At 62.2% G+C, this 13,770-nt stretch overlaps 3 protein-coding genes across 4 annotated transcripts; 1 reads left to right on the top strand and 2 right to left on the bottom strand.

Moving 5' to 3' along the window:
• Positions 1–2,118: 2,118 nt before the first annotated feature.
• On the bottom strand, positions 2,119–4,640 carry RPL28 (ribosomal protein L28). The gene is made up of 5 exons (XM_036096873.2): positions 4,505–4,640; positions 4,088–4,176; positions 3,878–4,001; positions 2,361–2,479; positions 2,119–2,253 (listed from the first exon to the last, which is right to left on the bottom strand). The coding sequence occupies exons 1-5, from the start codon at positions 4,605–4,607 to the stop codon at positions 2,164–2,166; spliced, it is 525 nt and encodes a 174-aa protein (XP_035952766.1). The 5' UTR covers positions 4,608–4,640; the 3' UTR covers positions 2,119–2,163.
• A 441-nt stretch (positions 4,641–5,081) lies between these two features.
• On the top strand, positions 5,082–10,051 carry TMEM238 (transmembrane protein 238). Of its 2 annotated transcripts, XR_004918728.2 has the most exons (3): positions 5,082–6,853; positions 9,703–9,780; positions 9,926–10,051. XR_004918728.2 is itself a non-coding variant. In XM_036096872.2 (2 exons), exon 1 carries the CDS (start codon positions 6,313–6,315, stop codon positions 6,844–6,846), a length of 534 nt encoding a protein of 177 aa, XP_035952765.1. In that variant the 5' UTR covers positions 5,083–6,312; the 3' UTR covers positions 6,847–6,853; positions 9,926–10,051. The 2 variants fall into 2 exon arrangements, 1 of the variants encoding a protein (XP_035952765.1); XM_036096872.2 differs by lacking the exon at positions 9,703–9,780 and having other exon boundaries at positions 5,083–6,853.
• Positions 10,052–10,999: 948 nt separating this feature from the next.
• TMEM190 (transmembrane protein 190) lies at positions 11,000–13,146 on the bottom strand. The gene is made up of 5 exons (XM_036096792.2): positions 13,089–13,146; positions 12,959–12,994; positions 11,512–11,637; positions 11,356–11,440; positions 11,000–11,267 (listed from the first exon to the last, which is right to left on the bottom strand). Exons 1-5 carry the CDS (start codon positions 13,144–13,146, stop codon positions 11,027–11,029), a joined length of 546 nt encoding a protein of 181 aa, XP_035952685.2. The 3' UTR covers positions 11,000–11,026.
• Between the last annotated feature and the right edge of the window lie 624 nt (positions 13,147–13,770).

The raw sequence follows: 13,770 nt of genomic DNA, 5'->3' as shown, positions 1-13,770 counted from the left end.
GGACTGAGGGCTCCAGGGCGGACAGAGAAGAGACACCACCTGACCGCCACCATCAGTACGAGGTGGACAAGCAGAGGGCTCACGGCTGTGAGCCTCAGACATTTCTTCAACGTCCAATACTTATCGAGCATCTTCCAAATGCTGGGGCCCTGGACCAAGTCCTGGCTCACCAGCACAGGGCATACGTATTAGATGGACATCAGCGCTATGGACAAAAATAAACCTAGGGTGGAGGAACGATTTCAATTTTTAATGGACTGATGAGGAAAGAACTCACTTTCAGCTGACATTTAGTAGGGTGAGGCTGAGTCTCACTGCTGGGAAGCACCTTCCAGGGAGAGGAACAGCAAGTACAGATGCCCTGAGGCAGACCTGCCTGGTGGAGGCAGGCGATGTGGAGACAGGCTTAGGCAGCCATGGCCAAGGACCTGCTTTTCATTTGGAGTGGGATGGGAACCCTGGGAGGGTTCTGAGCAGGCTTAAAGCCACTGGACTTAGTTCCAAAAGGACGCCTCTCCATCTGGGTCAAGAACAGACCCAAGTGTGGCAAGGGTGGAAGCTACTGCAGGAGTCCAAGAAGGACGAGAGGTTTTGTCAGGAAATAGGTCAGGTTCACGTCTGCAGACTGAGGAAAGCTGGAGGCAAGGGTGTCTACATCAGGATCTGTGTTGGGGTGAGCCAAGGCAGCCGCTGGAGGCAGGGCTCCTACCCTGAAACAAACGGGGCCTCGGGAGGAAGACGCCCTTGGCCACGGAGCTCTGGTGTCAGGACGTGGTCTCCAGAATGGTAGGGACCAGGGGTCTACTCAACACTGGATCCTCAATCCGTGGCATATTGGCTGGCACATGGCAGGTATGCAGGAAACGGGTCAAGGCAGTGACAGTGGAGTCCCTTTCCCCATGGGAGCCTCAGTGACTCCCTCTGTAAAGTGGGAGTGACACCTGCTCTGTGGTGTCCAGGGTGGCTGGGATGAGAAATGGCCACAAGGATGTACGTGAGCACACACACACAGCTTACCTTCTAGAAGACAAAACAGAGACCTACTGAGCACTTGCCATGTGCAACCCCTGCTCAGCCCTTTGCTTTCCTTAATCTGCTGAGTTTTGACAAGAGGCACAGAGAGGTCCAGTTCCTTGCCCAGAGCCACACAGTGAGGTACGACCCATGAGCCATCACCAGTTTTCTTAAACACCGGGAGGCAGGCAGGCAAGGGTAGGAAACCGGGAGAACCTATTCTAGCTCCCCAGAATGGGAGACAGGATCTCCTGGGGAAGATGGGGTGTGGGGGTGAAGGGAAGAGGCGGCAGCAATGAGGAGTGATCAGGGGAGCACTGCGGTGGGGGGGTCTCGACGGGCAGAAGTGGTGACTGGGAGCAGAGAGCAGGTAGGGGACGCAGGCTGGAGGACAGACGGAGCCAGGAGAATGGGGCACTCACAGTCCAGCAGGGGCAAAAGGTGGCCGTCCAGGTTCCTAGCCAGAACAGGCTGTTTAACTGTCTGGACCCGTGAGGACTCCGGAGCTGCGTCCGTGCCCAAGGCCAGCAGCTCCCGCTTCGCGGTGGGTATACTCCTGCCCCACAACTCCATCCACTTCACTCCTGGGGGGCCTAGTCCTTAATCCCTGGGGGAAGCGGCCCCAACCTGCCTCCCACTGCCGTCAGTCTTCAGCCCCGCCCCCCCCTCCGCCGGGTCCACAGCCAAGTCCCAGACGACGAAGCCCCACACAGCACACCCTTTCCCGCGCACAGGCCACAGGTGCTGCAGGAAGCAGACCCTTGGCCTGGACCCCCGGCCCTTAGATTTGGGCTCTAAAAGGTCTTTCTTGAAACAGTCACGTGTGCACAGAGCCTGGGATCGGGAGGACCATAGTGGACGTTCCCTGTTGCACACACACTCTGCCGCATGGCCACACCTCCGATGTGCTCAACAGAAGAACCTGGGCCAAGCCCCATCCCTGACAGGCAGGAATGCTGGGACGGAGCTCCCCTGACCCAGATCTGCTTCCTCCAGTCCCAAGACACTGTGACCCGTATGGTAACAGCAGGTGGGGGGCGTGCTAGGACACGCAGGTGCACACACGCGGGGCAGAGCCCCAGGATGGCAGACAGGAGGCCCAGGTGAGGCGGTTGACATCTTTATTGCTTTAGAGGCAGGGGCAGGTGCTCAGGAACTCTTGGTGGGGCGGGCCCGCTTCCTCTTCACCATCACAGGCTTCTGGCTGCGCAGGATGGCGCTGGCTCTGCGAATGGCAGCCTGGAGAGACGGGTAGAAGGCTCAGCCGAGTGTGGGTCCAGCCATCAGCAGAGACCCTCCTCATAGGACGGGCCAGGCTCCCCCAACCACTGCTGGCCCCCACTCACCATGCGCAGATCTGGGCGGTACTTGTTCTTGCGGATCATGTGCCGGATGCTGCTGAGGGTGGCCCGGGCATTCTTGTTGATGGTGGTCCGAACGTAGGAGGTGGCGGGTTTCCGCTGGCCTGGGGGATGGGGGTGGGGGTGGGGGTGGTGGCAGGGGTGAGTGTGATGGTGCCCTCTCCCCCTGGGAACCTGAGCCCCTAGGCCGTGAGCCTGGGCAGGCCACTCCCTGCAGCCAGCGCCATCCACCACTGAATGCCCCAGGCCAGGCCAGGCCCCGCCTTGAGGCCTGCAGTGGGTCTTCTCCTGTGTCCCTGACAGAAGGTTCATCAAGTCACTTCTCAGAGAGCAAAGCAGAAGCAACGGAATGAGGACTCTTGTCCGAAGTCACAGGCACACAGCGGTCATCTGACCACAGCCTGCCTGCCTGGCTCCAGGGCAGGACACTGGCCAGGCAGCAAGTGCCCATGAGACTGCAGCTCCGGTCTCTCCCTGCCTGCCCTCCAGGGCCCAAGCTACCCCGTGTGGAACAAGGGTCTGAAACAAGCTTTGAGGCTCGGGCCTGGATGCTGGAGGACCAGGCGGGCATCAGGTAAGGCCAGGGTGAGGAAGAGCCCTGCAGAAAGCACCTGTCCCCCCCCCCGTGCACTGGTGGAGCCTGGACCCCACTGCCCCTGATCAGAAGGAAAGCACCCCCTTCCCTGTGCGCAAAGCTGCGGGCCTCACTCAGGATGTGAAGCAGGACGGAATCTATGGGGTCTTGGCGAGAGTCCTGTGCCCCAAATAACAGACGGGGAAGGTTTCACCCAAAAACCAAGGACCCTTCAGCATAGCAGGGACTTTCAACGTCGGCCTGGCCCCGTCCCTGGCCCCAGACCGGGAACACGGTCAGTCCAGTTCCTGACAGCCCAGGAGAGGCCACCCAACAACCCGAGACGGGCAAGTGAGGTTTTCAGGGCCCAGAGCACCAGAACGGCGTTCGCAGAAGCGTGAGAACCCTAGGAGCCCACTGGTGAGCTGAGAAGGGAGGGTAACCCCCCTCCAGGGTGGGCAGCCGTCCGATCGAGAGCCAGGTCACGGACACTGCTGCCCCTGCACGGGTGCTGGGCTCCAAACGCAAACAGAAAGCAGCCCTAATGCGAGGTCACGAAAAACCCCAGAAGAAAACAAAGCTGGTGGGGCCGAGATACCTCAGGACTCAAGCGTACCTGCCTCTAAGCTCCTGGGTCCCCATGACCCTCTAAGACACTAAAGCCCGTCCAGTGGGGGCGGGACTCGCGGGGCGTCTCCTGAACGCACACAGCAGGCCGGGGGTCCAACTACGGCTGCTTCAAACGGACCCCGAGCCTGTCCGTCCTCACCGGCGGGAGCCAGGGGAAGGCCCCCCACCTGCGGGACCCCGGGGACAGCTCCCGCGCCTGACCCGCCTCACGATTTCCCCGGGCCAAGGGCTCCACCTGAGCCCCCCGGCCGCCCGGTGCAGGCGGAGGCGGAGCGACGCCCAGCAGGTGGGTGCTCACCGGATCTCCGCTTCATGACCACCACCACGCCTTTGCCGTCGGCCGCCGGCTCCACGCCCACGGTCTTGCGGTGAATCAGCCCGTTGTAGCGGAACGAGTTGCGAGCCTTCAGGTTGTTGGGCTCCTGGGGAGGGGGGCGCACCGGGGCCGTGAGGCCGGGCGGGGGGGGGGGGGCATCCGCCCCAGGCCCAGGCCCCGAGCCCCACTTACAGTGCTGTAGGTCTGCTTGTTCCTCTTGATCAGGAAGCTGGAGCAGTTCCGCACGACCATCCACTGCAGGTGGGCGGACATGGCGGCGGCTGCGGGAAGAGCGGCAGGGGAGGCTGTCAGAGGGCGCAGCGGGCCGGCGGCGGGCCACGCGGCCCCACCCGCGTAGCAGCGGCAGGGGCGTGACTGGGAACCCGGCCGGCAGGGGCACCCGCAGGGCGCACGGCGACCCCAGGCGGCGGGCTGAACTCAGACGGGGGATGCAGGGGGAGAGAACGTGAGAAGCCGCCGCGACCTCCGGCGGCGGGCTCGGGGGGCGGCCACAGAGGCCAGGCAAGGGCAAAGGCCAGGCAAGGGCAGAGGCGCCGGGCCTCGGGAAGACGAGGCAACCACGCGGGCGACGGAGAACCGCGCGCTCACCTCCTCTCGCTACGGCAGCCGGAGACGGAAAGAGGCAAGCAAGGGGCGGGGCGACGCCTTTAATATCCACACGCATTTCCGCTTCCTCTGTGGGCACGCGCATGCCCTCGCCTGTTCCCGCCTCCTCCCGTCCGCCTCCGAGGCGGCTCGGTAACGTTCGGCTACTTCCGCCAGCCTGTCGCCAATCGCTCGGAGACCTTCGGAACTCTTCGGCTAGTAACCCTAGGGCGTGTTCTCGGAGGCGGAGCACCACCCTTCCGAGGGCCCTTCGTGTGTTTTCGGAACTGCGGCGCTGGATTTCCGGGTGGGTCCAGTTGGAGAAGCCCCAAGTCCCCTTCCGCAGGGGTTTCTCTCCAGGGTTGCTCACCAGCGCTTTACACAGTATAGGCGCTCAATAAATATTTGTTTTACAAATGAACGTACGGACGCCTGAATTACTTAAGACGAGCTCCAGGGTCTCGGATGCTTCCGGTCTTCTTCGCAGGCTCTCGGCTATTCCCGACGAAGGCACGGAGGCCCTCTCGGGCGTTTTCGGAACCCTTCGGAGACGCCCTCCCGCGGGGTGGCCGCCCTCTCTTCTTGGCGCAAGCCCTTTCGGGTCTGTTCGGAAACACTCGTTTTCCATCCGGCCACGTTCGGAATTCTGTGGCTGATCCCGGCAGACGTCTCGGGTCGTCCTCCGCACGGTGATCTCAAACGGTTTAGAGTCCGGAGAGGAGCTAGGCGGAATCTCCTCGCAGACGTCCACCCCAGGAGGGCGTAGATCCCCTCCAAGGGCGAGTCGTTTGGAGGGGAAGAGATTTGCATGGGAAAGCTCTTGGTTCCTTCCGGGGGCCGTAGCTGCTGCCTCTCCCCCGTCCTCCCCCTCCGGTCTGCCCGCTGCCGCACCCCATAAACTCCCCAGAAGGTTATTTTCTGTTGTCGCGGTCCTCTTAAGGGGCGGGAGCCCTGCCTGAGGTATCTGCGGGTCTTCAGCCCTCGGCAGCACGGGGCTGGGCGCTTGGGGGGCCTCCGGAGACCCGGGCTCAACAAAAGGAACGGCACGGCCCCTGTGGCCCCCAGGAGTGCACCTGATCTGTGACTGTGTCCGGGAGCTCCGTGAGGGCGGGGGCCTCGTCTGCTCCCGCTCTGCTCGTGGGCTTCGCCCCTCGGGAGTCCCGGCCGTCCAGACGCACTAGGAGAAGCCTGGGGGACTGCCCTGCTGCCCCCAGCACGGCACCCAAATCTGGCGGTGGCGCGCAGAGTGTTGGGAGAGCCACCGCTTCCCGGGGGCGCACGGGCGGCCCCAGGGGACAGGCAATGAGTGGGAGAAATCTCAGCTCCCCAGAGACCCGTGTTTCCTCCACTAGAGCGCCCCGCCTGCTGACTCTGCGTCCCGGGGCTCTGGGCCCAGGAGCCTTGTCTGATCCTTGTTTTTTGACACCCCACCCCCGCCCCGTCCCCACCACGGGGCTTGGGGCGCAGGGGGCCCCTGGAGGCAGGCACCGAACAGAAAAAACGTCCGGGCTCCCGCAGCACCCCACGCTGCCTCCATTAAGGCACCCTGAATTTTAAATGTGTTCCATCGCGCTCCTTGGTGTACGTAAGGCCCCTCCCACCCCTATCCGGGAGCCGGGCTGCCCCCAGCATAGGCCTCGGAGGGCCAGGACCTGCCCTGGGCACCCCCCAAGTCGGGCCCGTGTGCACCCCAGCCAGCTCAGGTGACCAGGCGGGCGCCGGGCACACCTGGCGCCGTCCCCTGACCCCGCCCCGGGCCGGGCCGCACCCCGGAACGCTCTCTGGGGGAGCCAGCGCGGCAGAGCAGGGCCATGGCAGCGGCGCCAGCGGTGGGCGCCGCGCAGGGGCCCCCGCCGGGTGCACCGTCCCCGCCGGCCGGCGCGCCAGGGCCTGCGTCCGGCCTGGGCCGCTGCCGGATGGCGCTACTGCTGGCCGTGGCGCTGGACGTGGCGGGCATGGCGGCGCTGCTGACCGGCGTGTTCGCGCAGCTGCAGGTGCGCGGCCGCGACTTCGGCGACCTGCTCATCTACTCGGGCGCGCTGCTCGTCTTCCTGAGCCTGCTCGGCTGGATCCTCTGGTACACCGGCAACATCGAGATCTCGCGCCAGGAGCTCGAGCGCGACTACGGCCTGCGGCCCTCGGCTCTGGCCCGCCTGGCGCGCAAGCTCTCCCGCCGCTGGTCTGCGCCGGCCTCCTCCTCCGGCCCGCGCGTCGCGCCCGCCTCTCTAGGAACGCGCCGTGCCGCCCGCGCGCCCCCGCCGCCCGCCGCCGGCTCCCGCCGCGTGCGCCTGCAGCTCGCTACGCTCGAGGCCGGGCCCGGGGCGGCGGGCGCAGGCACCGAGTGAGCCCGAGGTGAGGGGTGGGGCAGCGAGTGAGGCGGCAGGGAGAGTTGGAGAGAGCTGGAGGGGCAGGGGGAGAGATGGACAGACGGGGAGAGATGGACAGACAGGGGGAGAGATGGACAGACGGGGGGAGAGATGGAGAGACGGGGGGAGAGATGGAGAGACGGGGGAGAGATGGAGAGACAGGGGGGAGAGATGGAGAGACGGAGTGAGATGGAGAGATGGGGAGAGATGGAGAGACGGGGGGAGAGCTAGACAGACGGGGGGAGAGATGGAGAGGCAGAGGGGGAGAGCTGGAGAAATGGGGAGAGATGGAGAGACGGGGGAGAGATGGAGAGACGGGGGGAGAGATGGAGAGACGGGGAGAGATGGAGAGACAGGGGGAGAGATGGAGAGACGGGGGAGAGATGGAGAGACGGGGGAGAGCTGGAGAGACGGGGGAGAGCTGGAGAGACAGGGGGAGAGCTGGAGAAACGGGGAGAGATGGAGAGACGGGGGAGAGCTGGAGAGACGGGGGGAGAGCTGGACAGACGGGGGAGAGATGGAGAGGCAGAGGGGGAGAGCTGGAGAAACGGGGAGAGATGGAGAGACGGGGGGAGAGATGGAGAGACGGGGGAGAGATGGAGAGACGGGGGAGAGATGGAGAGACGGAGTGAGATGGAGAGATGGGGAGAGATGGAGAGACGGGGGGAGAGCTGGACAGACGGGAGGAGAGATGGAGAGGCAGAGGGGGAGAGCTGGAGAAACGGGGAGAGCTGGAGAGAGAGGGGGAGAGCTGGAGAGACAGGGGGGAGAGATGGAGAGACGGGGAGACAGATGGAGAGACAGGGGAAGAGCTGGACAGACGGGGGGAAGATGGAGAGACGGGGAGAGATGGAGGGGGGAAGCTGGAGAGATACGGGGAGAGCTGGAGAGACAGAGGGGAGAGATGGAAAGAGATGTGGGGGTGGAAATAGAGAGAGGAGAGATGGAGAGATAGGGAGGGAGAGGGACAATGGGGAGAGAAAGCCAAAGGACCAGATCAAAACGAGGGAGGAGAGCAGCAGGGCCCAGAGGATGGAGCCTTGGACAGCAGGCATGAGCACAGACTTGGAAGAGACAAAGAGACCTTGCCCCCCAGATGAGGCCTAGAGAGCCACTACTCGCTCGCCCCCACACTTGGAGACCCCTCTCTGCACTCCAGCCCCCAGGAGCACCAGGTCCCATTTAATCCTCTCCCTGTAACTGGGTCTTGGGGGTCACTGCTAGTACCATCCCCATCCCGTGGAGGACATTGAGGCCCAGAAAGGTGCCACCTCTTGCCCAAGGGCACACAGCTAGGATTCTTCTAAGAGAGAGGGAAAGAGCGAGAATACCAGGAGTGTGAGACGCAGGGGAGGCTTTGCTGCTCATTCCTTCCCTTTTCTCTCTCCTCTGTCTTCTATCCCCTTTCCTAAACACACATTCTCCAGCGTGCACTCCTTTGCTCAAACACCTGCTGTGGCTCCCTATTGCCCTCTGATTAAATCCCCGCCACTCACTGTCTGTGGGCCCCACATGTTTCAGCCCCACATCTCCTGCCTTCTTTGCAGTTATGATGGCATCCCTCAGTCCGTTCTCCCCTACAGCAGGAGTGCCCTTGCTGTCCGTACTCCACATGGAAAACGTCCTTTGTGTCCATTAAGATCCAACGCAACTTTGTAGCCTTTCTCTGGGTCTTCATATTGTCTGAGTTACCCCTGTTATTGCTTGTTGTCTGTCTTGTGGTGTCTCTGCTGGGACTGCCTGTCCCGCTGGACAGGGAGCATCCTGATGGTAAGGCCTGGGTCTTGGTGTCTTCATTCTTAGCATTGCTCTGCAAAAAGCTCAGGAAGTCAGAGAAGTGTGACTGGGTCGGTGGGTGGATGCGTGGATGGACGGATGGGTTGTTTGACGGGTGGATGGATTGGCTGGTAGATGAGTAGACAGACTGGTGAATGGGTGGGCGGATAGAGGAATGAATGTTCAATTGGTGGATGGATGAATTGGTGGATGGATGGATATGGTTAGACTGATGAATTGGTAAGATTCATCAGAATTGGGGAACAGGTGGTTTGGGCAGATAGGATGGTAGCTGAGAGAATGGATGGGTTCGCCAATGGGTAGATGGAGAGGAGGAACAATGTCAACAATGGATGAGTGACTGACTCAGTTTCTCGGATGGGAGTTCCGTAAAACAATTAAATCCTGACGTGCTAAGACCTTCTCTGTATGTGATGAATTTAACTTTTCTCCTGTGCATCCAGAATGGGACTAGTTATACACCCTTCTTCGTGAGAACTGAGAAAATAGTCGCTCCAGTTATCAGCTGCGTTCTGTAGCTCAGAGGAGGAGATGGGTTTAAGACAAGATGTATGCGTAGATGAGGAGGCATCAGCTCACACAAAATTTGGCACGGAAATTAGAACTACCCACCAGCGGTGAAAATCCTTTACCTTGCCCAGAAGTCTAACACAGCTGGGCGGATCTCTGGCTGGAACCACCTGCCAGAAATGTGGGCCAAGCTGGCTGGAGTGTAGGCCCCTCTTCGAACGAAGACAGGCCTGTTCAAACCCAGGACTCCTTAGTGGGTGGGGGGAAGTGCTTCCAGCACACGAAGGACAGAGAACTTGAATTTTAACACAGGGACCTGAAGATTCCGGCTCGGGTCGCTCCCTTCCCCCTCTGGGACCAAAATGAAAGGAGTAGACAGACAGAGCCACCCAGCAGAAGCCGTTATGTTTTGTTGTCTTTCTCTGTGTCTGTCTCTGTGTCTGTCTCCGGTGTCTCTTTGTCTCTGTACCCCTCGTTCCCTCTACATGTTCGTCTGTCCTCTCTGACTTCCTGTCTCTCCTTCTCCAGCTTGTACCTCTGGAGCCCGGTGAGGCAAATACGCTGCAGCAGATGGGGGCGTGGAGGGGTGGAGGAGCAATTGAGCAGGTGTGTGAGTCAATGTATGGGGGCTAAAGCAGGAAGAAGGGGCTCCCTTCCCCTGCCCCTCAGGCTGCTGGGCGGGGGGCCCCGGGAATGCATGGGTCCTGGGAGGAGTCCCGCACAACCACTAACCCCAGCCTTTCTCCTGCAGATGGACCCACGGACCCACCTGTCAGGACTGGACTGCGGTGTGCAGTTGCGCCCACCATCATCTGGGCCACCAGGATGCCTACCTGTCCGCCCCTATCCTCCCCTGGATAAATGGCTCTGCCTCATAGCACTGTGTGTCTATCTGGGAGAGGGACAGTACTGGGGCCAGGCCACACCCGCAGAGGGGCCACCCACGCCCTTGGGGACCTTGGAGCCCATCTTCACATTGGCCCTCATGGAGGGGCATGGGAGAGTGGTGCCAGGATCTTGAGCCCAGACCCACCCCTTCAGTCCAGATGCCCCTCAGCCTATGCCCCTCGGTTGGTATGGGGGTCCTCCAAGCAGCAGACAGAGGGACAAATTAGACTCACAAGGTATTTATTGGGAGGAAGTACCTTTAAAAAAAAAAAGATTTATTTATTTATTTTAGAGGGGGAGGGGCCGAGGGAGAGGGAGAGCGAGAGAATCTCAAGCAGACTCCCCGCCCAGCAAGGAGCCTAGCAGGGGGCTTGATCTCACGACCCTGAGATCATGACCCTGAGATCATGACATGAGCCGAAATCAAGAGTCCGCCCCCGCTGAGCCACCCAGGCACCCAGGAAGGAAGTACTTATGGAGGGTACTTGGTATGGGTGTGGCACCTGAGGAAGGCGGGAGGATTGGGCAGCACAAGTCTTGTACTGTACGCACGTCCAGGAGAATTTCCACCCGGCCACTGGAGAGTCTGACAGTAACGTCGTCCACCGGGGGTGGCCCATGTCCCGCAGGGAGCCCTGCCATGCTCGGGCATCGGTGGGAGGCATGGCACCGTGCTGGCGGAGGGCGGGATCCCAAGGGTCCACGGCGGAGGCTGTCCATCAGCGGTGCTCCCGCAGGAGAGCTGCGGGCCACCCCCCACTGACCCACCCCTCCCTGGTTCCAGACCCCACTCAGCCCAGCACCCCCATGATCACAGCCCAGTTCCCGGCCCCCTCGTGCACACACGCACACACACACGCTCCCTGCCCCAGAGCTCATGAGCCCTCTGCTCCCATGGTTCTTAGAAAAGAGACCACGTGTCTATATGCTATGTCTGTATTGAGGGGTCCCCCCGGGGGTGCCCCTAATCTTCATCCTCCCCCCCTTCTGTTTCATCACCCCCTTCTGTCGTCCCTTCCCCTTCGGTGGCCCCTGACACATCCGTGGCCCCCTCCAGAGGAAGGGAGTTTGGCATGCTGCCACCCGATGCCTTTTTTTCGCTCGAAGTCCCCCGGTCCTTGGATAACAGAGAGACGGTCCTCGACAGGTCACATTTGCCCTTTAAGAACACTGGAAGGTGCAGCATATCGCGGCGCTTGGCCCACCTGACCGGGAGGGCATACACTCAGCCTTGACCGTCTGCCTGCTCCTCTGGGGGTGCGGGAGCCCACCCTCAGCCCCAACCCCACTTGCCAGAACAAGCAGATGCTGGAGATCAGGAAGAGGAGGCCTCCACATGTCCAGCCCAGCGCCCACATGTGCTTTCTCCGCATAGTTTCTGGGCAAAGGAGGCAGGTTTGAGACCCAGGAGACTCAGCTGCCCCAGGGGCCCGGCTTCCAGGCACTCACCATCTGGCCGCTGGTGGTAGCAGACCCCCTCACGGTAGCAGCATCGAAGACGCAGACAGAGATTGGGGTTCTCGATTGCCGCCTGGCCCCCACAGCTCTCCCGGTCCCACACATCTCCCTCACAGCCTTGGGACCAACCACAGTGGAAGCTATGTCACAGAGTCTGACCCGAGGGCCTCAGAACCCCAGGGTCCCAAAGTCAGGCTCCGGGATTGCCTGCCTAGTGCTTACTCTGTGCAGGAACCAGGGGTCCAGGCCCCAGGCCTGCTCCCTCAGACCGAGGGGTCCAGGCCCCCAGCCCTGCCTCCCTCAGACCCAGGAGTCCAGGCCCCCAGCCCCTCCTCCCTCAGACCCAGGAGTCCAGACCCCCAGCCCCTCCTCCCTCAGACCCAGGAGTCCAGGCCCCCAGCCCCTCCTCCCTCAGACCTGGGAGTCCAGACCCAGCCCCTCCTCCCTCAGACCCAGGAGTCCAGCCTCCCAGCCCTCTTCCTCCCTCAGACCCAGGAGTCCAGGCCCCCAGCCCCTCCTCCCTCAGACCCAGGAGTCCAGGCCCCCAGCCCCTCCTCCCTCAGACCTGGGAGTCCAGACCCAGCCCCTCCTCCCTCAGACCCGGGAGTCCAGCCTCCCAGCCCTCTTCCTCCCTCAGACCCAGGAGTCCAGGCCTGCAGCCCCTCCTCCCTCAGATCCAGGAGTCCAGACCCAGCCCCTCCTCCCTCAGACCCAGGAGTCCAGACCCCCAGCCCCTCCTCCCTCACACCCAGGAGTCCAGGCCCCCAGCCCCTCTTCCCTCAGACCCAGGGGTCCAGACCCCCAGCCCCTCCTCCCTCAGACCCAGAAGTCCAGCCCCCAGCCCCTCCTCCCTCACACCCAGGAGTCCAGGCCCCCAGCCCCTCGTCCCTCAGACCCAGGGGTCCAGACCCCCAGCCCCCTCCTCCCTCAGACCCAGGAGTCCAGGCCTCCAGCCCCTCCTCCCTCAGAGCCAGGAGTCCAGATCCCCAGCCCCTCCTCCCTCACACCCAGGAGTCCAGGCCCCCAGCCCCTCTTCCCTCAGACCCAGGGGTCCAGACCCCCAGCCCCTCCTCCCTCAGACCCAGAAGTCCAGCCCCCAGGCCCTCCTCCCTCAGACCCAGGAGTCCAGACTCCCAGATCCTCATCCCTCAGACCCAGGAGTCCAGGCCCCCAGCCCATTCTCCCTCAGACCCAGGAGTCCAGGCCCCCAGCCCCTCGTCCCTCAGACCCAGGAGTCCAAACCCCCAGCCCCTCCTCCTCCCTCAGACCCAGGAGTCCAGACCCCCAGCCCCCTCCTCCCTCAGACCCAGGAATCCAGACCCCCAGCCCCTCCTCCCTCAGACCCAGGATCTGGCTCCCAGCCCATTCTTCCTTTAGATTCAAGAGTCTAGTCTGGGCTCCCTGTCCTTGGGGGACCCCGGTTTCATCCACTGCTCACTCCATGGATAGAAGAATCCCTGGATTCCATTCCCATCTGTGGAGAAAAAGGATTGGTGTTGAAGGGGGCTGTTATGGAGGCTGAAGAGGCTCCCTGTTCAGCTCTCTGACCCTCTCTTAAGCCCCCTCACCTACTGAGCCCTGCATCAGCAGGAAGAGGCTCAAAGCTGGGATCCCAGAGCCCACCATGTTGCCTCCCCAGACCCTTCAGGCCTCTGTGGGGACAGACCTTGAAGGCCATCACCCCAGCAACCAGCTGGGCCCCACCCACCTGCCCACCCAGCTCTCAAGGTTCTAAGTTCTGTTGCTAGGGAGCCCCCTTAGCAGTGGGGAAGGAGGAAGGAGGGTCACACTGGCCTGGTCATGCCTGGTTGTTAAGAAGTTGCTTCCTTAGCAACCAGGTGGAAGGATCCATGGGGGTGGGGGTGGGGGCCTGGGCATAAAAAGAGCCTCCTTAGCAACTTGGGCAGAAAGTGGGTGGTGGTCTAAGGCACCTTGTCCTTGCCAACCAGAGGACCCCAAGAGGTGGGGCCTGGGAGACCTTCCTGCCAAGGAATCCCTCTGCTTAGTAACCTGAAGCCTGCAGGGCAGCTCCAGGTGGCCCAGAGTCTCCTGAGACATCGTTGCCAGGGGTCTCCCCCCTAGCAGCAAGGGGCAGGGGCCCCTCACTGAGCCCCATTGTTAGGGAGGCCTCCCTAACAACCAGGTGACTAGGAGGACAAGGGAAAAATGGGGGTGGGGCCAGAGGCCAGAGCACTTGCTCAGGAGTCCTCTTGTCCCAAAGGCTCTCTAGGTCTCCCAGTGGAGAATGGA

The sequence above is a fragment of the Halichoerus grypus genome, chromosome 15 (genome assembly GCF_964656455.1).
Source record: "Halichoerus grypus chromosome 15, mHalGry1.hap1.1, whole genome shotgun sequence".
Lineage (NCBI taxonomy): Eukaryota > Metazoa > Chordata > Mammalia > Carnivora > Phocidae > Halichoerus > Halichoerus grypus.
The sequence above is the reverse complement of the archived record's forward strand: the minus strand, read 5'-3'. Positions and strand labels throughout refer to the sequence as shown.